General features: G+C 46.9%; 1 protein-coding gene across 2 annotated transcripts in view; it reads left to right on the plus strand.

The window, feature by feature from the left end:
* The first annotated feature begins 21,057 nt into the window (after window positions 1-21,057).
* NSD1 (nuclear receptor binding SET domain protein 1) overlaps window positions 21,058-25,732 on the plus strand; it is a 111,928-nt gene continuing 107,253 nt past the window's right edge. The window contains exons 1-2 of one of the 2 annotated variants that reach the window (XM_068277065.1): window positions 21,058-21,270; window positions 22,064-22,980. In XM_068277065.1, coding sequence (XP_068133166.1) covers window positions 22,081-22,980 — 900 coding nt within the window. In that variant the 5' untranslated portion in view covers window positions 21,058-21,270; window positions 22,064-22,080. The remainder of the gene's footprint in view (window positions 21,271-22,063; window positions 22,981-25,732) is intronic. The other variant, XM_068277066.1, reaches the window with a different exon arrangement.

The following is a 25,732-nucleotide window of genomic DNA, read 5'->3' on the forward strand; positions in this document are numbered from 1 at the left end:
TACCAAACTGTTCCCCATCCCCTTTTTGCACCTCTGACACTGTGGTTGTCCTTGGCAGGTTTTGGTGCACATTATTAATTGTTATATACAGAGTGCTTGGGGGGCCCCAATGTAAAACTTGCACCGGGGCCCCTAGCTCCTTAGCTACACCACTGGTCAGTACACCTAATTTTTGAAAATAGTTTATTATATCTTTTCATGGGACACAGCTTGTATAGCAGTGTAAATTTGCTGTCCCATCACAATAACTCAGCACAGCCATCAATGTCTAAACTGCTGGTAATTAAAGTGAGTAAATCCGTGAATGTCAAAATTCTTCCAATTTAGACATTATCTGTCCTCGGGGTCATGTTGATCATTGGTTACAAGATCTCAAGTATGAATGGCGAGTCCAGAAAAAATGATGCAGGAAATTTAAGTGTACTAGGCGCCACCAGAGACCGTAATGGGAATTACGGCTATAGTGGAGCCAAATAACGATAAAAACAGATTAATTTGGCCACTAGGAATAGCTGGCAGCCGAATTACATCTTACCCAACAGTCCACGGCAGCCTGGAGGGGGAATAGTAATTAACCCCGCTGGGACTTTTGCAGGGTGAGACATTTTTCGGCTTTACCCTGCACCCAAATTTCCTGGCGCCTTAATTATATGTACATGTGAATGGGGAGCAAGTGTGTTAAATTTGGTGTTATTGCTTTCACACTCTCTCATACTGCTTACTGGAAGTCCAACATGGCACCTCATGGCAGAGAACTCTCTGAGGATCTTAAAAGTGAATTATTGCTCTAGATAAAGATGGCCTGAGTTATCAGATTTCAACATGATGATAACCCAAACACACCTCCAAGATGACTACTGCTAAGGAAACTGAGGGTGAATAAAGATACTGGCCTTCTGTGGGGCATCCTCAAACAAAGGTGGAAGACTAGAGCACAAGGTATTTAACATCCACCAGCTTTGTCATGGAGGGGTGGAAGAGGATTTCAGTGGCAATCTTTGCAGCTCCAGTAAACTCCATGCCCAAGTCAGTGCTGGAAAATGGTGGTGGGCACACAAAATATTGACACTTTTTGGCACAATTTTGACATTCTTCACTTAGAGCTGTACTCACTCCAGCAGTTTAGACATTAATGGCTATGTGCTGAGTTATTTACTGTTATACAAGCTGTACACTGACCACTTTACAGGGGTACATATTATTTCGGCGCCGCTCAGTTCGGCGCGGGGAGAGTCGAATGACGGCTTTCCCTACTGCCGCTAAACTCCGAGGCGGCGTTAAATACTATTCCCCCTCCGAGTTGTCGCAACTCGGAGGGAGATGTAATTTGGGCCTGGCAGCCACTAGAGCCCTGAATTACCACTACACGGGGCGCGCATCATAGCATTGCTGCTATGACGGCGCCCAGTTTCGGCGCTCGGCTCTCAGAGCCGCACGCCGAATTGAAGTGATTCGCACTTTACAGCGTACCAAAGTATCATAGATGTAATGAATTGTATTTTAATGCCTTCTGAATGTAAACAATGCCCATCCTGGAGCACGCACTTTGAGCCATCCTGGAGCACGCACTTTGAACCAATCACCAGCGCACTCCTAACATGTAAAGGCGACGTCAGGCATCGGGAGGCGGAGGCCCTGATGAGTCCAGCGTGAGGACTAAACGCTTAGGGCGGAGCTTAACGTCTGATGCGCTACGCAAGGAAGTGAACGGACCGGCTGGTCGTTGACAGCTGCGCGAATTGGAAGCTCACACACGCCGGGATAGAGGACCCAAGCGGGAAGCTGCAACACCCTCACCCCGGACCTTCCAGACTAAACCCTGGCACCCAATCACAGAAAGGAACACTGGCCATCCCCCCTGTATAATAAGGAGGGCTGCCATGATGAGACATATCGTCCTAGCTTGCTGAATGCACACTGAGAGACATGCTACAGTGCTGCTGACCTAGCAAGGGCTATACACAGTTATAAACCTAAAGCTGTTCAGTGATTAACCCCTTCACTATCACTACACTATTGTTAAATCGTTAATTAGCTTGATTGATGTCATAGTGTGACAGTCAGAGTGTGTGCTCCAGTGCTGCTGGTCTAGCAAGGGCTGTACACAGTGATAAACCGAAAGCTGTTCAGTGATTAACCCCTTCACTATCACTACACTATTAGCCTGATGTCATTTGTATGACAGTGCTGCAGGCAGCTGCTATGTGTCTGTGTGTGTGCTGTGCACAGACCAGCTCAGCTGCTGCCTGCTGACCAGCTATTAGCCTTAAGTATAGGTTAGGTTAGGGAATAGGATTACTCTGTTACTGTGTAGTTAGTACTGTAGTACTGCAGTCAGTGCTAGTAGTTGTTAGAGTAGTAGTACTACTGTGTTAGCTTTCTACAGAACTGCTGTGCTGTGAGCAGTGCCAGTGTGACAGTTAGTGTGCACTAGTGTCTTCTCCTCTGCTGTCTGACTGTCACTCGGCACTTGTCACGTGGCACTTGGCACATGTCACGTGGCATTTGCCACGTGTCACTTGCCAATTGTCACGTGGCACTTGTCACGTGTCAAGTGCCACCTGACACGTGGCAAGTGCCACTTGACAAGTGCCACGGGACAAGTGCCATGTGACACGTGCCACATGACCAGGGTCGGTTCAAGTAACAATGAGGCCCTAGGGCAAAACTAGCCTGGGGGCCCCCCAACAGACAGCCACTGACCAAAAAGCGTCATTAGAGGCCCTTTGTTGCAACCAAATGTCCTTCCTAGGCCCCTGAACTGGCTGCTGACCCTCCCCCAATCACCTCCCAACTTAACAGACTCTGCAGAGTCCCTGGGGAGCAACAGTTAAGATGGGGAGGGACACCTTGTGGGCCCCTACAGGCTCTGGGGCCCTGGGGCAATTGCCTATTTTTTCCTATGGTAGCTTTGGCCCTGCACATGACATGTGCCAATTGCCACGTGCCACGTCCGGCATGCTCCTGGCACACGTTACACCTGCTGCTGCTGCTGCATTGCCCTGCTCCTGCTGCCTGTGCAGCTCCCACCACCAGGCCAGGGTGCCACAGGCCACTGATACCACCTATATTTAACTCAAAACACAATTGCTGTGTAATTATTTGGAGGTTTCTTGGCTGAAAACTGTCATGTCCCAGTTGTGCAGTTGGACTTTGGACACAATGTGGGCTGCACGACCGCTGTCTGAAACCTAGGCCTAATGTTAATTGACAGCCATTTTTTTTTGGGGGGGGGGGGATTTTAAGTCCCCACATCATCAATTAGTGTTCCCCTTTACAAAATAATGATGCTACATGCCTCATATACCCTAAAAACCGTTTTTAAAGCAATTTAAAGGCCACTTCCGTTTTTTCTATCCGGATAATTGAATTTTCCCAGATATCCCGGATACTAGGGTCGGATATCCGATTCGGATTCGGATCGGAAAATGTTGAACTCGGATATTCCACCCGGATCGGATCCGGATTTTGAAAAGGGGTATCCGAGCAGCACTGGTCTTAGGAATGCTGTGGCTCAAATGGCACAATCCTGTGTTTGATTGGCGCTCAGGTCAATTGTTGAAGTGGTCTTCACACTGTGAAAATGACTGTATGAAAGAAATCAATATTGCTCAGATCAGTTTTGGGCTTAAATGTATTTCTGATGGTCGCAAATTATCATCTGATCTGTATGCTCAGTTGTCTAAAGCTCAGGTTAATGCACCTCAAGAAAAGCAACTAGAAAGACTCTTTGTGCCTTTTTATCTGAGACGCCAAGTATTGAAACAATTTCATGAAGTTAAGTCAGTGGGTCATCCCGGGAAAAAGAAAACAATTAAATTGCTGAAAAGACATACAGTGGAGGAATTAATTATTTGACCCCTCACTGATTTTGTAAGTTTGTCCAATGACAAAGAAATGAAAAGTCTCAGAAAAGTATCATTTCAATGGTAGGTTTATTTTAACAGTGGCAGATAGCACATCAAAAGGAAAATCGAAAAAATAACCTTAAATAAAAGATAGCAACTGATTTGCATTTCATTGAGTGAAATAAGTTTTTGAACCCCTACCAACCATTAAGAGTTCTGGCTCCCACAGAGTGGTTAGACACTTCTACTCAATTAGTCACCCTCATTAAGGACACCTGTCTTAACTAGTCACCTGTATAAAAGACACCTGTCCACAGAATCAATCAATCAAGCAGACTCCAAACTCTCCAACATGGGAAAGACCAAAGAGCTGTCCAAGGAAGTCAGAGACAAAATTGTAGACCTGCACAAGGCTGGAATGGGCTACAAAACCATTAGCAAGAAGCTGGGAGAGAAGGTGACAACTGTTGGTGTGATTGTTCGAAAATGGAAGGAGCACAAAATGACCATCAATCGACCTCGCTCTGGGGCTCCACGCAAGAGCTCACATCGTGGGGTGTCAATGGTTCTGAGAAAGGTGAAAAAGCATCCTAGAACTACACGGGAGGAGTTAGTGAATGACCTCAAATTAGCAGGGACCACAGTCACCAAGAAAACCATTGGAAACACATTACACCGCAATGGATTAAAATCCTGCAGGGCTCGCAAGGTCCCCCTGCTCAAGAAGGCACATGTGCAGGCCCGTCTGAAGTTTGACAATGAACACCTGAATGATTCTGTGAGTGACTGGAAGAAGGTGCTGTGGTCTGATGAGACCAAAATAGAGCTCTTTGGCATTAACTCAACCCGCTGTGTTTGGAGGAAGAAAAATGCTGCCTATGACCCCCAAAACACCGTCCCCACCGTCAAGCATGGGGGTGGAAACATTTTGCTTTGGGGGTGTTTTTCTGCTAAGGGCACAGGACAACTTAATCGCATTAACGGGAAAATGGACGGAGCCATGTATCGTGAAATCCTGAATGACAACCTCCTTCCCTCTGCCAGGAAACTGAAAATGGGTCGTGGATGGGTGTTCCAGCACGACAATGACCCAAAACATACAGCAAAGGCAACAAAGGAGTGGCTCAAGAAGAAGCACATTAAGGTCATGGAGTGGCCTAGTCAGTCTCCGGACCTTAATCCAATAGAAAACCTATGGAGGGAGCTCAAGCTCAGAGTTGCACAGAGACAGCCTCGAAACCTTAGGGATTTAGAGATGATCTGCAAAGAGGAGTGGACCAACATTCCTCCTAAAATGTGTGCAAACTTGGTCATCAATTACAAGAAACGTTTGACCTCTGTGCTTGCAAACAAGGGTTTTTCCACTAAGTATTAAGTCTTTTATTGTTAGAGGGTTCAAAAACTTATTTCACTCAATGAAATGCAAATCAGTTGCTATCTTTTATTTAAGGTTATTTTTTCGATTTTCCTTTTGATGTGCAATCTGCCACTGTTAAAATAAACCTACCATTGAAATGATACTGTTCTGAGACTTTTCATTTCTTTGTCATTGGACAAACTTACAAAATCAGTGAGGGGTCAAATAATTATTTCCTCCACTGTATCTGGTGGCCTTCCTTGAACAAAGATGTCGATGCATTTGTTAAATCTTGTTTTGCCTGTATTCACAGAAAATGTCAATGCTCTGTTCAATGGTCTGGTTCTATGAGAAGGGTTGGCTTATTTCATGCTGCCTGTTAATTGTTATCCTTCAGATACTCCTTCTCCACCTATTAAAATGGATGCTCAGGGGCAAATCCAGGATTTTAAAGGGGGGGATTCCTGATAGGTCTCTTTTGACAAGCCGCACACTACCGCACATGAGTTTGCCCACAAAATCCACATGATGCATAGCATTTCTCCACAAAATACACAAAATGCGCAGTGTTTCCCTACAAAATACACATGATGCAGTAGTGTTTCACCAAAATATATGTAATGTGGCAGTGATTAAGTAGCCAGATAACCCCCTTTATTATGGATAACGAAATTACCCCACCCCTCTTTAGTATAGGTGACCAGATGACCCCCATTTATCACACAGGTAGCCAGATGAGGCCCCCCCCCCAGATAGGATAGGTAACCACATGATCCCCATTTATAGTATATAGCCAGATGACTCCCCGTTCAGTACATTCCCCCTTGTATTTCGCCAGATCCCCCTTGTATATATAGCCAGTGTATATAGTCAGATCCCCTGTATATATAGCCAGAGATTCCCCCCTGTATATAGCCATATACCCACTGTATGTAGCCAGATGCCTCCCCCTGCATATAGCCAGTGTATATAGCCAGATCCCCCTGCATACAGCCAGTGTATATAACCAGATCCCCCTGCATTGAGCCAGTGTGTATAGCCAGATCCCCCTGCATATAGCCAGTGTATATAGCCAGATCCCCATGCATATAGCCAGTGTATATAGCCAGATCCCCCTGCATATAGCCAGTGTATATAGCCAGATCCCCCTGCATATAGCTAGTGTATATAGCCAGATCCCCCTGCATATAGCCAGTGTATATAGTCAGATCCCCCTGCATATAGCCAGTGTATATAGTCAGATCCCCCTGTATATATAGCCAGATGAACTCCCCCTCTCTCCCTCTCACATATGGTGGATCATGGAATGGCTGGCTGGCTGGATTCCAAACATCCCCCGCCCTGCCTCTCAGTGAGCCCTGGCTGCACTTGCCTTATCCAGACTCCAGCTCATCCAGCAGCAGTACTTCTCTTTCCATGGATGCATACTCTGATGTCCAATGGCCTTCAGGGGGAGGAGCGCGGCCACTGCAGCTGGATGGCGTAGTGATGTCACGTTAGAGCCAGGATGGAAGGTAGCCAACTAGCCATGGAGACTTGGGACGCCATCACCGCCGCTGAGAAAGGTAATGTATCTCGCCGTCGCCCCCCTAGTACCCCCGCTCTCATACCGCCAGTCAGAGAGACCCTCCCCAGGGGTGTAACTAGAAATTACTGGGTCCCCCTGCGAAAATGAGGATGGGGCCCTCCCCATAGGCACCAAATAATCATAATGGGGCAGCGTTTCACTAGAAAATAATCATAATGCAGCAATGTTTCACTAGAAAATAATCCTAATGCAGCAATGTTTCACCAGAAATGAATCGTAAATTGGGCAGCATTTCACCAGAAATAAATCATAAAATGGGCAGCATTTCACCAGAAATGAATTGTAAAATGGGCAGCATTTCACCACAAAATGATCGTAAAGTGGGCAGCATTTCACCACAAAATGATCGTAAAGTGGGCAGCATTTCATCATAAAATAATCATAAAGTGGGCAGCATTTCATCATAAAATAATCATAAAGTGGGCAGCATTTCACTAGAAATTACTCATAAATTGAGCAGCATTTCACCAGAAATAAATCATAAATTGAGCAGCATTTCACCAGAAATGAATCATAAATTGAGCAGCATTTCACCAGAAATGAATCATAAATTGAGCAGCATTTCACCAGAAATGAATCATAAATTGAGCAGCATTTCACCATAAAATAATCGTAAATTGGGCAGCATTTCACCAGAAATTAATTGTAAATTGGGCAGCATTTACCTATAAAATAATCGTAAAGTGGGCAGCATTTCACCATAAAATAATCGTAAAGTGGGCAGCAGTCACCAGAAAATAATCGTAATGTGGGCAGCAGTCATCAGAAAATAATCGTAATGTGGGCAGCAGTCATCAGAAAATAATCGTAATGTGGGCAGCAGCCAGCAGTCATCAGAAAATAATAATGATGTGGGCAGGAGTCACCAGAAAATGATCGTAAAGTGGGCAGCAGTCACCAGAAAATCGTAATGTGGGCAGCAGACACCAGAAAATTACAATGTGGGCAACAGACACCAGAAAATTACAATGTGGGCAGCAGTCACCAGAAAATCGCAATGTGGGCAATATTCACCAGAAAATCGCAATGTGGGCAGCAGTCACCATAAAATAATCATAATGCAGCAATGTTTCATTAGAAAATAATCCTAATTCAGCAATGTTTCACCAGAAATGAATCGTAAATTGGGCAGCATTTCACCAGAAATGAATCATAAAATGGGCAGCATTTCACCAGAAATGAATCATAAAATGGGCAGCATTTCACCACAAAATAATCGTAAAGTGGGCAGCATTTCACCATAAAATAATCATAAAGTGGGCAGCATTTCACTAGAAATTACTCATAAATTGAGCAGCATTTCACCAGAAATAAATCATAAATTGAGCAGCATTTCACCAGAAATGAATCATAAATTGAGCAGCATTTCACCATAAAATAATCGTAAATTGGGCAGCATTTCACCAGAAATTAATCGTAAATTGGGCAGCATTTCACCAGAAATTAATTGTAAATTGGGCAGCATTTACCTATAAAATAATCGTAAAGTGGGCAGCATTTCACTATAAAATAATCGTAAAGTGGGCAGCATTTCACCATAAAATAATCGTAATGTGGGCAGCAGTCATCAGAAAATAATCGTAATGTGGGCAGCAGTCATCAGAAAATAATCGTAATGTGGGCAGCAGCCAGCAGTCATCAGAAAATAATCGTAATGTGGGCAGGAGTCACCAGAAAATAATCGTAAAGTGGGCAGCAGTCACCAGAAAATCGCAATGTGGGCAGCAGGCACCAGAAAATCGCAATGTGAGTAGCAAACACCAGAAAATCGTAATGTGGGTAGCAGACACCAGAAAATTGCAATGTGGGCAGCAGACACCAGAAAATCGCAATGTGGGCAGCAGACACCAGAAAATCGCAATGTGGGCAGCAGACACCAGAAAATCGCAATGTGGGCAGCAGGCACCAGAAAATCGCAATGTGGGCAGCAGACACCAGAAAAAAAATGCACCTGTAAAAAAAACCCAAATCACTCACCTGACAGAAGTCTCCTCTCCCGCCATCTGGCACGCAGCTCCCCGACGATCCTCCTGCAGCACATCTCCCACGCTGACAGGCAGAGTGCAGGGCTATGGCAAGATGGCTCCCGAAGCCCTGTATTGGAGACACAAATAGTCTCCAGTTCAGGGCTTCGGCAGCCATCTTGCTGTAGCCCTGCTCTGCCTCCCGGGAGAGTGCAGGCTGCGGGGAAGAAGTTCTACACCTGGCTGGGGGTCCCGCTATCGGGAGGGCGTCAGCGCTCCCCCCACACACGGCTGGCGGGCCCCGGGTCGTCCCCCCCTGCAGCCGATGGGTTTGCATCCCCAGCGCACACACATGAGCAGGCGGCAGCAGAGCTATAACATCCGTGGCTGCCGCTGCTCAGATTCAGGAGGCACTTCCGGTCTCGGTGCGAGGGGGTGGTTCCAGACACCCGGAACACCCCCTTCCGTGCGCCAGTGATGGTGAACAAGTAAATGAAGTTGGATTCCGGGTTCCGGCCACACAAGTTCATGCTGACCTAGCTGTTAAAATTTTTTATTCTAAACATCCTGACAAACTTAGGTTGGAGTGTTCTGAGTCCACTCCTAGAGGGAGGGGTACTGTAAGGAATGTACCTGTTAGTACTGAAAGTGCTGCCGAGACCCGGGCTGAAGCTGCCACTTCCGTGTCTCGGCGCTTGTTCCCTGCCGCCGGCCCTGCCGGTTACTCACAGTCCACACACACTGATGGCGGAGGGCGGGTTCACAGTTTGCCCTCCTCAAGGGTAAACAATAGTCAGCTGACCCGCTTAGCTGACAGGAGCGGTGTCAGCGGATCCCTTGCTGATTATGCCTTGCTGTGTGATTGGTTGAGTGGAAGGTGGCCGGCCACTGATTGGAGAATGATTGCTATTTAAATGTGCAGAGTGCACCCGTGATAAGCATAGCTTTGGCTAGTTGCTGGGTGCGCACTCTGAATCCTGTGTTGATATTCTGGACCTTGACCTCGGCTTGTTTTGGACTACTCTGTTGTATTTAACCTCTGCTTGATTCATGGTTTACCCTTTGCCTGCTGCCTGGAGCGACTTCTGCTAAATTACTGGATTTTCCTTGATTGCTGCCCGGACCGATCTCTGCTAAGTTACTGGATTTCCCTTGATTGCTTCCTGGACTGACCCTTGCTTGTTTACTGGATACTCATTTGCTTGCTGCTTGGATTACCTGTTACCCATGGACTTGTCTATTGCTAACACACGACGTTGATAGCCTCATCCTTCTGAATTAAGGTAATAACCTGTGTGTTACTGCTGAACTGTTAATCTGTGTATGTGATACTGCTGAACTGTGTTGCTAGCCTCAGTGGTGACCTCTGGTGGTACTCTGGCTTTCTAGGCCTCAGCTGCTATGCCTTGCACCTCCAAGGCCTGGGTGTAACCAAAGTCGGGCAGGTGTTATTTCCTCACCTCCCGTTCAAGCGGGGATGGCCGCAATAGCAGCATAGGGGGCGCTATTATGGCTGGGAACGCGAAGAATCACTCGCGTTCCCATGCCTGTCGGCCGGTGACTGCCAAACCGTAATTGTTCGCCGGCGTGTCCTGGAGCATCGGAGCGGGGCTGCGAGGGCACCGATTGGCTGCAGGGTGCTGAGAGAAGCCCAAGGTGAGTAAATCTCATTTTTTTTCCCTAGACTTAAGGATCACTTTAAGACCTACCATTCAGATGCGTGAAGAAGGTGTTTGCAAAGGCGGCTTTTGGGGGGGTGGAGTAGGGCAATCACCCCAAGCCCCGTGCCTAAAGGGGGCCCCCGTGATGCAAGTACGTTAATGCCCGCTGCCCCGGCTGCTCACATAAAAGCCCCCCTCAGGCTGAGGCTCTTCCTGGTCAGGTCAAGCATACCTTGATAGTGCGCCTGCAAACTCTCTGCACATGATGCCATGATTGATCTCAGCACATGCGCAAAACCGCCGACCAGAAAGAGCCTCAGCCTGAGCTTTTTTTAGGTGAGTGGAGCCTGGAGCTGGAGTGGACTGGAGGGATATAGCATAAGCTAGACACTCACCAGGACAGTCACAAGTGTTGAATCCAGTGGTACTGGGTCGGGTGTGCTGAAACTAATGTAGCCTGTCATTTGCTGACTCCAGCATCGGGTTCAGCAGAAGAAACAAGTGTTATCTAGTTTGTTGAGAGTGCTGGACTCCGCACTCTCCTTCACCCCCCACATCCAAATCCTCACAAAGTCCTGCAACATCCACCTCCGTAACATCTGCAAGATTCGCCCTTTCCTGACCTCTGCCACCACCAAACTCCTCATCCATGCCCTCATAATCTCCCGCCTTGACTACTGCAATGCCCTTCTGTCTGGTCTCCCTATAACCCGAATTACCCCGCTACAGTCCGTCATGAATGCAGCAGCCAGAATTATCCACTCCTCCCATCACTCCACCACGGCGGCTCCCCTCTGTGAATCCCTCCACTGGCTTCCTATCCAGTCCAGAATCAGATTCAAGATACTGTGTCTGGCCTACAAATCTGTCCACAAAACCTGCCCAACCTACATTTCCAATCTTAGCCAGAGGTACACACCTAGCCGCTCACTCTACTCCTGCAATGAACTTCGCATGACTGCCTCCTGCATCACCCAATCCCATGCACGCCTCCAGGACCTCTCAAGAGCTGCTCCAACACTATGCTCCAACACTCCCTACCTTCCCCCCATTAGGGTTTCCCTCTCCTTCAACAACTTCAAGGAGACCTTAAAAACTCACCTTTTCGCTCTAACTTGCCCCGCCTCACTGGTGTTTTAAACCCGCAGCTGAACTCTGGTCCCCTACCTTTCATGTCCCTACCTCTCCCTCCAGAGGTAGGGACATGAAACCCTTTGGCAGGGTCCTCCTCCTTGTGTCTCCTACCTGTTCACGCACCTCCATTACCATACACCCATCCTATGGATCTGAGTGAACTCAACTTGCCTAATCTCCATGCTCCCATCCAGTGACTGACTAAGCATTACCTTGTACTCATACTGTGCTGCATGACCTGGTTTGCATGTATTCCTGTATTGTCTTATTGCTATATGTCACCTCTAAATATTGTCTGTAACTTTAACTAATGTCCAGCGCTGCGTAATATGTTGGCACTTTATAAACACAATAAATAAATAAATAATAACGTAAATAAATATGCTGCTTGCCTGTCAGTTGTGATGAGTCAGTGTCGTATAATAGTAATTTTTTAAAAATCCTTAACTAGCACATAAAAGTGTTGTTACCTTTCTTATAACATGGGCTTTACAAATGTGTATGTCATGAATTACTATACACAAAAGCACAGCATAACATAAATCTCACTGTAGGCCAAACCAAAATCACAAAAGCATAATACTAACTGTCATACTCCACAATCAACTGTAGATGGTGCTATAGAACTAAGTAACATGCATTCGTGTCAAGCCCCCTCCATCTAACCGCTATCAAATCATCCAGCCCACCTCTTCTCGGCTCTGACATTTCATTACTGTGTAACCAAGCTTCCTCCAACTCCACCCACATCATCCCACCCTGCTGTATCTTATATTCCCCTCCTCTGACTTCACACAGACTTATGTTGCCTGAAAAGATTTTTTTGTGTGAATAACTTGTGACAACTCCCTTGTAAGCAGTGTAAAAATGCGCTACCAGGCTCTCTGGTGAGCAGTCCTTTCTGTCCTATAGATGGGAATATATTTCCTTCGTGAGGGGATAGTTGCAAAATTGGCACACAAATAACAAAATAGAAATGTTGCACTTTTTTTTACTGTTTTTTTCAAATATTACAAACAAAAAATACTATTAGTGCTGCTGACATCTTCCTTAGGGCTTTTACAGAGTATACAGTCTTGTCACTAACTGTGCCTCAGAGGGGCTCAAAATCTAAAGCCCCATCTACACGATACGATTCTTTGTACGATTCAATTACGATTCTATTTACGATCCGATTAAATCCGACATGTCCGATCATGATTCGATTCGATTCAATTCGATTTGCCTTTGCAAAACAATGGCAAATCGAATTGAATCGCATCGAATCATGATCGGACATGTCGGATTTAGTCGGATCGTAAATAGAATCGTACTTGAATCGTACAAAGAATCGTATCGTGTAGATGGGGCTTAATGCTAGGTACACACGATGCAATTTTCTGACAGATTTACTTTCAGATCGATTATTTCCAACATGTCCTATCTGATTTTTCATAGAAGTGAATGGAAAAATCGATTGAAAATTCTATCGGGAATTAGATTGGAATCGATCGGAAATCAGATCGGACATGTTGGAAATAATTTATCTGATAGTAAATCTGTCAGAAAATTGCATCGTGTGTACCTGTGTACCTAGCATAACCCCTACCTTAGTCCTATGTCCATTGTAGTCTAGGGACAATTTAGGGGGAAGCCAATAACTTATCTGTATGCGATTAGGATGTGAGAGAAGATTGCACTGGTCACCCTGAGCTGCTTGGTTAGTCTGTTGTACTCAACCAAGCCCTATTTCATACAGCCTTATCAATCCCTGCCATGTACTGATGAGGACCAAAAGTCTGAAACAGGCTGTCTACATGTGGGTTTGATATGGCTGTGTAAAACTTAAAGCTATAGGCTTGCTATACAGCAGCGGTTCTGGATGCTTGCTTGGCTTAACAAGGGCGGAAAGGGATAATTTGCATATTTAGTAGGTGTGCATTGTGGGTAACCACAAATGTTCATTTATAACTGAATTATTGCAAATTTCCTTCTGTTTTAAGAAGGCAATTACACCAAGCTTTGCTTTTTTAGTAGGAGGGCTTTTTGGTTCCTTTCATCCTCCTATACATTCCTAGTAGTTTGGGTCACCCTGAGCTGCTTGGTTACTCTGAAATCCATGCAGACATGGGGAGAACATACAAACTCCATGCAGCTACTGCCCTAGGATTCCTTTCATACAAATGAATGCTGCTTAGAATTGTACCAATTAAATGCAGTACCTTATAATTGGTCTATGCCAAGCTGCCCTGCCAGCCTTTGCCTGGGAGAACATGTTGCCATTAGTTAGTAAAACAAGAAGTTTGCCACCTTTTGGCAGTTCATTCCAACCGAGGCCAAGAGATATAAAAGCTATGCACACTGCCAGGGCCATCCTTAGGTTTCACACTGCCCTGAGCAAAGCTATACTATGGTGCACCCCCACACCCAGCATACATATGAAATCGGCGCCAAGAGACTTGGGCGCAGGATACAGCCGGTATGGCTTATGCTGCTGCTGCACAAGTTCCCGGAGACGTTAATTACTATTTCTCCTCTAGGTCCATGTGGAGAGTGGGGAATGATATAATTCGGCTTCCAGCTATGGCTGGAGGCCGAATTATAGTGTTTTAAAAGTAACTTCAGCGCAGTCTTCTGACGGTGCCGAAGTTACTCAGTGTGCGCCACAATTCCTATTACGCTCTATGGTGGCACCGGCTGCGCCCAAAACTTCCTGCGCTAAAACAACTGCTCCGCACACCCACACCCACCAGGTCATCAAATGACATCAGCAATGAATGAGTGAAAAACAAGCACAGGGCATATGGGTGCTAGAAGGAGAGAGGGCATTTTAGAAAGTTTGGAGGGGAAGCTGGGAAGGGGGCTGGAGTAAGGATGGAGGTTATTAAGGGTCGGGCGGGAGAGAGACAGGGTTGATGATTGTATGAAAATGATTTGGGACCTTTACAGATCATATCACGAGGCAGTTTTGGAACAGTTGCTGTAGAGATATGCTGTTCGGCTCTTGGCCAAACAGCATGTATTGCTCTGTGGAGAGGGGAGATGTTTGAGCACCACCATGCTGGAGGAACTTCCTTGGGAGCTCTTACAGAGAATAGGCATCAAATGACAGCAATCCAACTGGGTGGATTGTTGTAGGAGCAGGGTTGAACCTACTTTAAAGCCAAGCTTGATTCTAGGGGGTGGCACCGGCGACATCTGAATGGCAGAGTGGCTGCAGTGAGGCACAGTTACCTAGTCCAGCACCAAGTCTACTCCACCTCTTTACTGCAGCCTATCTTGTTGCAGTGTCTGTCTGTAGGCTCCCAATGTCACATGACATGCATCAGGAGCCTACCAAGGGACACTTTTGCACAGTGATAGGCTGCAGGGAAGAAGAGGGTAAGGACCTGACAATGAACTAGCTAATTGTGCTCCACTCTGCACCCGCATTTTAGCTCTGGGCACTTGTTATCTGGGGGTGGGTGCAGAAAACAGAACCTGGCTGCGCTTGTCAAGGGAGGGCACACTTCTTACTAAGGGGAGGAGGGGGCGGATGCTGGCCCAACTTCTTACCGAGGGTGGGGTCTGGGGCAGTGGATGCTGGCCCAACTTCTTACCGAGGGTGGGGTCTGGGGCAGTGGTCTGGTGGCCTTCAGGTTCCAAAAACTATAGAACCTTCCCTGGGTAGGGTGGTCCAGTGGCTTCCCTTGAAAGGTTGGCTGCAGATCATGACTTTTTACCAGGTCCTGATTTTTAGTGACAGAAAAAGCAAATTTAAAGTGAATCCCGAGGTGGCAGGAGAAAAAAGTTAGATACTTACTTGGGTACAGAAAAGCCTCTGGATAATCTAGAGGGTTCTAGTGTTACTAATCAGACGCAGTACATCCTCGCTCATGCGTGACCACAAACGAAAAGAGAGCCCACCTTGACCTGTGGCGGTGGGGTGGAGGAGGACATGAGGAGGCTTCCCCCTCCTTAGGTAAGTATCTTTTTTTTCTTCCACTTGGGTTTGTTTTAAAGGAATCCAGGGGAGGAAAAAAGGAGTAAGATACTTACCTCAGTGGAGGGAAGCACAGGGAAGTCTTCAGACGCAGGTTTGGCCGTGCATGAGCAGCTCAGTGCAGGCCATACTTGTAGTACAGCCACACTTGCACATGGACGGGGGCATGGCCTCTAGAACAAGCTTGTCGAATAGATTCGGAGGGTCCTAGTGCTGGATCGTTGTCCTCATGGGAAAGGCACTGGATTATCCAGAGGCGGCCTCACTCTACTGAGGTGGGTATTTAACATGAATCTTTTTTTTCCTCGCAGGTAGGGTTTAAAAATGGTATCATAAGCTATGGTTAAAAACTGATGAGAGAGTTTTATTCAGCAGAAGTTGTCAGGCTAACGGATGCCAGCTGGACTACGGAGGGGACCCGGAGGACGCAGAGGGACCTAGCGGACTATGGGGGGCTGGAGGAAGTCCCAGGTAAGTGCACATTTTAAGGCTCCGCTCAGTGTCCCTTTAATTTTTATTAATCTCCGTACACATGCTCAGTCATTGTCATTGTAAAATGAGCGATCCTCAATGGTTTGTGATGAACGAACAACATCAGTGCACGTTTGATTTCAACAATGGCACAATTAAAGTCTACTGATCAGATCGCTAATGGAAGCGCTATGCTGTGGACTCGGAAGTGCACAAATAGCCACATATAAGTTGTTTGAATGGAGCGATCATTTGTTATTGTTCAATATGAATGATTAACATAGATTATCTTCTGAACCAATCCATCTACATCATACATGTCAAACTCCGGCCCGTGGGCCAAATCTGGCCCTCAGAGCCATCATATTTGGCCCTCAGGTGGTTTCCCCACTTTGCATTATGTTTGGCCCATTCTAGACCACCAGGGAAGCTAAAATGGAGGTGAAGCCCTAGAACACCAGAAAATCCATATGGGGAGGGATGGGAAAGCACTAAACACTAGGGAACTGTACAGGGGAGGGATTGGGGGCCACCTGGGAACTTTATAAGGGAGGAAAGTGGCCAGTAGACATTGAGGTTGGCCCATGACTAGGTCCCAGTGTACAATTTCAGTCCACTTTGCATTTGAGTTTGACACCCCTGATCTACATGGAAGATAATCACAGTCTTTTACTGGCGTCCCACCATTTCTCGTTCGTTTGGGCTACAGTGGTCAAGCTTGGTTCAGAAGGTCATCTGAGCCCGCAGTGTGGCATCTCACTCGAACGCTTATCTGCTAGAGAGCAGAAAATCATTTGGCAACTTTTAGTGGCGCTTCTCATCAGTCAGCAAATGCGTCATGTTTTGACCACCGCAGGGGGACATGGAAGCCGCATCTAGGTGATCCTGGAAGCTTCATGTAGCCTTCAGGACTAAATGAGACGATGGGAAATGACAGGATCGACTGCTGTGTTTGCACGGATGACAGTAAACGATGGTACCGATCTTTATAAAGCGCTGTCCATTCATTTGAGTGGACAGCACTTGAGCGATGCAGCCATCATGTAACTCCGGTTCTCAGTGTCCTTGTGAACCAGCCCTAATGGTGCACGTACACGGTATAATAAAAATGTTTAATTTTCCCATTAATCAAAAAAACAATCAAATCAGATGAATGTTGAAAATTATCTTTTTTTTTTTCCATCAAGAAAAACGAATGATTATCCCATTTTTCAATAAAAAATTAGGTCGGACGTGTTGGAAAAATCTTTATATGCGATCTAACAGAATAATCAAACAAAATGATCTTATAGGAAAAAAATGAACAAATGGTAACATGTATGGGCACCATAAGCCAAACTGTTATTTGCTTTGTGAAGCTCACTTTTGCTTGATAAAACATAGTGGAGCGGGTGATATTTGTGGAGCAGCCTCTAGGCGGCTGAATGGATGTGAGAGGAAAGCCTGACTGCTCATAGACATCATGTATATGCATTGCTGGGAGTCACACAAGGTAGAGATGGGAAGTTCGGATCTTTTCAATGATCCGGATGATTCGAATCGGATCATTGAAGAGATCCGGATCTTTGATCCGAATCTCGGATCATTTTACTACCGGAAGCATTCGGGGGTGAAATGAACAGCAGGACAGGTCTGTGGACAGGAGAAGGGGAGGGGGGTGGACACACAGAGAAGGGGAGAAGATGGACAGAGGGCAGGGAGTGGACAGAGAAGGGAGGAGGGACGAGCAGAGAGCAGAAATGTTTGCACACAATACCCACATGCTGCAATCATGCTTTACATATATTTCACCTATATGTTCATCTGTACACTTTGAAAGAAAAGGTCGCACAGTGAAAGAAAGCATTCCCAGAAGATAAGTGCAGCTGTTTAGTGCCGAGTGCAGGAGGATTATATTGCCTTTCAATCACACTGTCTGCAAAGTTACTGAGCTGTGCTGAGCCAAAAGCTTCCAATGTGTTCACTGTGTACAACTACGGAACAGACAGCCTATAATGAGCAGCACATTTCAGCCAGTATGTGTGCTCTACACACATCTGGCAGTGGCACCCATGTCCCCTCTCTCTCATCTACCTGCTGTCCCTGCAAGGCTTCCCCCCATCCAACAGAGCGATCCATCTCAGCTCTGCTTTCAGGACCCCGCTGCCCGCTGAGAGGGGGCGTGTCGCTCCTGGCCCCGCCCCTTTTGCGATCCGAATCGTTCATTTTGATGATTCGGATGATCGACTCATAAAATAGATTCGGATCAAAGATCCGAATCGTTCATGATCCGGACAACACTAACACAAGGCACGGATGAGACAAGTGCAGCTAGGCTGCTGTAGTGGTTACAATAGGGAAGCTCTGCGTTCTATGACGTATATTATAGCTGAGCCATGTTGCTACATGAGAAGCTGACTACATTGTATCAATGACTGCAGACTTTAGCGTCTGAACAGAGCTCTGGCCTATCCCGAGGCTTGTACACAAAGCCATTACCGGCCACGTTATGTTAGGCAACATTTCCACAGGAAGTAAAGCAGCATGGCAGGACTCTGCCCCAGAAGCTGCCCACTGCCCTGGGCCAACTTCTAATGGGCATTGTGAAGGAAGTCAGGCCGCGCCCGGGCCGCCATTTTGACATTGTCTGTACTATGGTTTAAACCTGCAGCCTGACATGACAGAGCATATGTTTCTGGGGAGGAGGGGGACAAATAGTAGACGAGACTCTGTCCAGGATTTAGTGCAGAGCAGAGACGGAAGCTCTTCCTCGGAATCCTCACACTCTCCAATGGGTTCTGGTTCACCATAAGCTCGCTGGTTAGTCTGTTCCTCCAGAGTGAAATCCTACTGCATTTGGAGGAGGAGGCAGACAAAATGGAGACAGTGGGGGCAGGGCAGTGAGTGGCAGCACTGAGTTATGACGCGAGAGGTTGAGGCAGAACGAGCAGACGATGGCTGGGTGACATGACTGGGATAGGATTGTACAGTAGCTTAGCATGGCAACAGTCATGGCCTGTCTGTGTGCTCCAGCGCATGTGTACGGTGTGTCCTCTGTCCTGCCAGGAATCCCTTCAGCCTTGTTGTCACCTGTGTGTCCCCTCTCTACACACACTCCCTGTAATATGTTCCATGCCTTCTCTGCACACATTCTTTGTCGTTCCCAGCCTGCATAACTGCACAAATTCCATGTCCCCAGCCTGCATGACTGCACAAACTCCATGTCCCCAGCTTGCATAACTGCACAAACTCCATGTCCCCAGCTTGCATAACTGCACAAACGACATGTCCCCAGTCTGCATGACTGCACAAACGACATGTCCCCAGCTTGCATGACTGCACAAACTCCATGTCCCCAGTCTGCATGACTGCACAAACTTCATGTCCCCAGCATGCATAACTGCACAAACTCCATGTCCCCAACTTGCATAACTGCACAAACTCCATGTACCCAGCATGCATAACTGCACAAACTCCATGTCCCCAGCCTGCATAACTGCACAAACTCCATGTCCCCAGCAAGCATGACTGCACAAACTTCATGTCCCCAGCCTGCATGACTACACAAACTCCATGTCCCCAGCATGCATGACTGCACAAACTCCATGTCCCCAGCCTGCATGACTGCACAAACTACCTCTGTCACCCTCGTCCCATTCTACACCCGGTTGTCATCCTCAGTGTCCCAACCCTACAAATTGTATTCCCAGCCTGCCACATTTCTTGTCTGTGCACAAACGATTGTCACCCTCCTTGCCCCCTCCTCACACACAATATTGTCACCCTCCTCCCCTCCCCCCGTATGCACACACTGTTGTCACCCTCCTTGCCCCCTCTCTGAACACATTGTCACCCGTCTTGCCAGTGGCGTAGCTAAGGAGTTGTGGGCCCCGATGCAAGTTTTACAATGGGGCCCCCCAAGCACTCTATACATAGCAATTGATACGGTGCACCAAAACCTGCCAATGGCAACTACAGTGTTAGAGGTGCAAGAAGGGGATGGGGAACAGTTTGTTACTGATTAACACTATTCAAAGTATCTATAGAAGTGATTATTATGAGTACAGGAGCAATAGAGAGGTAATACTGTAGTTGAGGAAGGGCCCTTCTGGCCCAAGGGCCCCGATGCGGTCGCTACCTCTGCAACCCCTATTGCTACGCCCCTGCGTCTTGCCCCCTCATTGCACACACTGACTGACTATGGTCACTTTCCTTGTCCCCTCTCTGCACACACTATTGTCACTCTCCTTGCTCCACCCATTGTCACCCTCCTTGCCCCCCCCCCCCCCCCTTTCCCACCACCACCTTCTGCACACACTATTATTATCTTGTCCCCTCTCTACAACACTATTGTCACCCTCATTGTCCCCACTGCACCTCATCCTGGGCTCTGCTATTGTCACCCCTTGTACTTTCTCTGCACTACCTATTGTTGTCACCTTCCTTGTCTCGTATATACACATCATTATCTTCACCCAGTGTCCCCTCTCTGCGCATACAGTAGTCGCCCTCCTTCTCCTTGTCGCCTCGGCACACATTGCTGTCACCGTCCCTGCCCCATATTGCTTGTCTGCACACATCACTCCTGTCACCCTCCTTGTCCCCTATATGTGACAAGGCTGTTTCTCAGCAGACCTCCGTGCAGCATTGGGAGGAGAATAATATGAGTTATGTGATTGGCAGGAGAAGAGTCCGAGCAGCTGCAGCAGCCAGAAGAATATACGATACAATGTTTTGCATTCTAATAAATGTAACTAATATAGTAGCTGCAGACAGTGGCCGCTGGTGCCAGCAGTTTACAGTGAGCGATCCTTATTGCCGCCTGTATCTAATGTATGAGTGGCAACATGGATCTCCTTCCTGCCAATCATTGTTTGCCAGCCCTGATCTTCCTCCCCAGCTCTAGCCATGCTCTCATACTGCCTCTATGGCAGACAGCTCTCCTCTCCTGGCCACTGGCTGCCACCCTGCTGGCCTATAAGTGCCTGCTGCTGACTACTGCACTCCCACCCCCTTGTTGCATTGCACACTTACCCCTCCCCCATCAACACATTGCCCTTTCACACAACCCCCAGGACTGGAGATCCTACCCTCCCGACAGATTGCACGCCCCACCTTCCCCAAGTACCCCAGGCTGAGCAGCCTCCCCTCCCCCACGTAGGCTCCGCACGCCCCCAGTGGTGGTAGGAGGGAAGGCAGCGCTCCCCGCCGTGTGCTGTGCGGCCAGCCAGGGGGAGGTGGTAGTGCAGACCGCCGCGGGCTCCGGGCCTAGCGCTGAGTGAGTGTGTGATGAGGGGCAGGAGCACGGTAAGGCCGGGGCATCAGGTAGCGGCGGCATTAGGCTCGGGTGTGTATGTGCAGCACGGCATTGCACGGGGAGGGAGAGCCGGGATCGGCTGCTGTATTCCCCCAGTGTTTGGGCTCTGCAGGCAGGCAAGCAGGCAAGCAGGCTGGCTCTCCATGCTGCTCGCCTGACCTCCATGCACTCTCATGCGCGGTTTTTGCATTCACTGCTGGCTCTACTTTAGTGTGTGCTTGGGGGAGCCGGGCTGCCTGCGAGTGTTCCTGCCAGCAGCTATGGACAATCGGGGACAAAGCCGGTGTGCACTGCTGCTGCTCATCATTAACCTGTGTGTGGCTGCAGCGCCAGGCGATGTGTGTGCCAAGTCCTGCCATGTTTCTGGATTGCATAGCTTGACCTGTGTTCACATGGATGATTAGGGGAGGGATCTCAGATCTTTTTAATTGAATCTCCCCTATAGATCCTGTACCCCCCTCTTCCTTTTCAGCATTCAGTTCACGGCCGGGGAGGGAGGGAGCCTGTGTGAGTGTGCACACCGGCAGAGCCAGACATTTGCCTGCTTGGTGTAGGCCTCTACTTCTGGCTGCCATTTTGGCCAAAGGATATGTTTTCACTTTGTACGTGTAGCTGACAGCTTATTCTAGCTTTTGCTAGCCTGCATGCCATAAACAGTGTCTTCTGCTCTGATTGTTTATTGCATGTGTGGCAGAGATAAGACTAAAGTAACTTTGATGTTTGCCTTGATTGATTTCCTGTTTCTGAAAACTACAAATGTAACATTTTTGTTTTCCTTTCTAGGTTAGTGCCTGCACAGGATGGATGAGGCCTGTGATCTAGGCAGGCTTGGCAGCACCCCAACCTATTTTAGCTCTTTGGATTCCAGTGCCCAGCGGAAGCGGTATGTGACGGATCAAGGCATGCTAGATCCAGTGAATGGGTGCACCTTACCAATGAATCCGCCACTGCAGAGTAACTCGCAAGGTTATGGGCAGGATTCTTCACCCCATTACAATCCCCTGCAACGGCTTCAAGACATTGCCTCCATGGTGAATATGGATGGAATGAATGGATCACATGATATGGAGAGGCATGTGTCGGAACCCACTCCACGGTCTTATTTTTATAGTCCAAATGAGCGACTCGTTCATCCCAGGGGACAAGATATGGCCCGTCGCTATGCATCGGACATTCCACTAAAATCAAGTAAACCTTTAAAAAATGGAGTTCACCCCTTTGATCAGTTTTGCCACGTGGAGCCTGAATATAATGTGGAACATATAAATTATAGTCTGGAGGGACCTGGGTATGGTATGGACTTACCCGTTTACCGACAACAGCACCAGGCAGTGGAAAGTATTGGGGAGCCTGCTTGTAAAATGAACCCACCTCCAGACTTTGGAGCAGAATTAGATGATTTGGTCTCACTTGATTGGGATAACCATGGTGAAAATAAAAACCTACCAAGAAAAACCTCATTTTTAGCAATGATCCAAGACCCCGAAATCCCAAACGGGGCCCACTCCAGCACAATTTCAGAAAGTCTTCTAGATGGTGACATGTCTCGGGGTACTCCAACGCACCTGGCAAGTACGCCAAGTGATCCAAGCCTTCTCCCAATAATGCCGCCAGAAGAGGAGTCCATGTCTCTGGATGATGAGATGGAAGATTTTGATGCCAGTCGTGAAATTTCTCCCAACTCCTCGGAATTACACATTGTAAGCAAACAATGTTTGGGGAAGGGTTTTGTTATTTGGGTACTAGGCAGGGATTTGCTGGGTTGCAAAAGTATTTATACAACACAGCTAAGCTTATGTCAGTGTTGAGTTAAATGTGAGTTTTGATACTTTTTATATGCATGATTGCAATGTTTCAAATGCTACTGCATAGTAGCTAAAATGTATCAAATATATAAATTACCATTAGACAAGAATCAGAAATTTTGCAATACCTGAGCTGAAGAGACATTGAGTTCCTGTGTCTTGTCATCTTCTGCACTTTTCCATATCCTGTCAAATGGGAATTAGTTAGACTAGGTTCACATAATACAATTTTCATGTCAGATCAACAGGAAATTTCCCATCTGATAATTTCTAATATGTTTGGGAAAGGGATCGATTTTGAGATACGTACAGCGCAAAATGTATCCCTTTCTTGATCTGAGCAGGCTGGTCATGATGGAAATTTTCCCGTCGATGTGACGGGAAAATTGCATCATGTGTACCAGGCATTAGGTTCAGTTCATACTAAGTCTGCTGGGGCCTGAGCAATAGCGTATCTGAATACTATAGATATTCTGTACAAGTGGTCCGTTGCCATGGGCACTGCACCCAGAGAGGATGTGTGCCATTCTGTTACAAAGTTGGTCCACTCTCTGAAAAATAGAGCAGTTTGGGTTTATGTGTTGCAGAAAGCAATGGACAGAGCTGTACACAGTGAAAACAGAAATGTCAACAAGCCTAAGAGTATGGGTTCATTCTGCATGTCTGTGGGTCCACTGCTGTCCTCTCCGCGGGTCTCAGACGTGCTTATGGGCCTAGAGGAAGCCCCAGGTAAGTATTGATTTTGCTATGAAGTCAGCTCTGGTACACTTACCTATTAAATGAAAGTCTCACTTGCCTGGAGCTTCTACCAGCACCCTGCAGCCATCCATTGCCCGCGATGAACCGCAAGAATCCTCTGTTCCCCCAAAACCAGCTAGTTTCATTTTCGCCGACTTGAGTTGTATGTAGGTACGTACGTACGTAAGTGGTATAAGAAGGGTATGGGATCTACTCAGCAATGGATCCACCAGAGCAGGAACTATAAACCTGTCCTTAAAGGGAACCTTACAGTGGTTTGCAAAAGTATTCGTCCCTCTTGAAGTTTTCCACATTTGTCATATTACAGCCACAAACATGAATCAATTTTATTGGAATTCCACGTGAAAGACCAATACAAAGTGGTGTACACGTGAAAAATGGAACTAAAATCATACATGATTCCAAACATTTAAAAAAAAACAAAAAAAAACTGCAAAGTGGGGTGTGCGTAAATTTTCAGCTCCCTGAGTCAATACTTTGTAGAACCACATTTTGCTGAAATTACAGCTGCCAGTCTTTTAGGGAAGAGCTCCCCAACCCTGTACTCAAGGCCCACCAACAGTACATGTTTTGCAGAAAACCACAAACATTCACAGGTGAGGTAATTTAGTGTCTCAGCAGAGCTACCTGTGTGTATTTCCACAAAACATGCACCGTTGGTGGGCCATGAGGACAGGGTTGGGGAACACTGTTTTAGGGTATGTCTCTACCAGCTTTACACATCTAGAGACTGAAATCCTTGCCCATTATTCTTTGCTTTGGATTTAGATCTGGACTTTGACTGGGCCATTCTAACACATGGATATGTTTTGTTTTTAAACCATTCCATTGTTGCCCTGGCTTTATGTTTAGGGTCATTGTCCTGCTGGAAGGTGAACCTCCACCCAGTCTCAAGTTTTTTGCAGACTCCAAGAGGTTTTCTTCCAAGATTGCCCTGTATTTGGCTCCATCCATCTTCCCATCAACTCTGACCAGCTTCCCTGTCCCTGCTGAAGAGAGGCACCCCCAGAGCATGATTCTGCCACCACCATATTTGATAGAGGGGATGGTGTGTTCCGTGCAATGTGCAGGGTTAGTTTTCCGCCACACATAGCATTTTGTCCAAAAAGTTCCATTTTGGTCTCATCTGACCAGAGCACCTTCTTCCACATGCTTGCTGTGTCCCCCACATGGCTTGTGGCAAACTGACAACGGGACTTCTTATACTTTTCTGTTAACAATGGCTTTCTTCTTGCCACACTTCCATAAAGGCCAACTTTGTGCAGTGCACGACTAATAGTAGTCCTATGGACAGATTCCCCCACCTGAGCTGTAGATCTCTGCAGCTCATCCAGTGTCACCATGGGCCTCTTGACTGCATTTCTGATCAGCGCTTTCCTTGTTCGGCTTGTGGGTTTAGGTGGATGGCCTTGTCTTGGTATGTTTACAGTTGTAGTTCAAATATATATCAGACTGCGCTTAAATGGATTTGAGTACACCTATTTATTGTGAAATAAAAACAAATTTAATATTATAAAATATTATAAAATCAATAGTAATTGGTAATGTATTAACCTATTAAAATTGCTGACAATTGCCTAGTAATTAGGTCTCCCGACCCGTTATTGCCTTTCAACCTGATCTACCAGGAATCAGTGTCCCTCATTGGGATCCGCGTACTTGCTGTATAACGGTGAGTGTCCACTCTTCATAGAAGTTAAATAACCAGTGCTATAATATTATGGTCTCGGATTAATATCCTTTAAGCTAAGATGGGGATCAATTGTATCCTGTCAATGGAGGATAATCCCCCTAGGTCTTCTATAATGTTAAAAGATTGGCAGTCTCCTTCCGCTTCGTAATCCTTATGTGTATATCCTGCTCGCAAACAATCCTCGGCAGGTGATCT

Source organism: Hyperolius riggenbachi, chromosome 3, assembly GCF_040937935.1.
Source record: "Hyperolius riggenbachi isolate aHypRig1 chromosome 3, aHypRig1.pri, whole genome shotgun sequence".
Classification (NCBI taxonomy): domain Eukaryota; kingdom Metazoa; phylum Chordata; class Amphibia; order Anura; family Hyperoliidae; genus Hyperolius; species Hyperolius riggenbachi.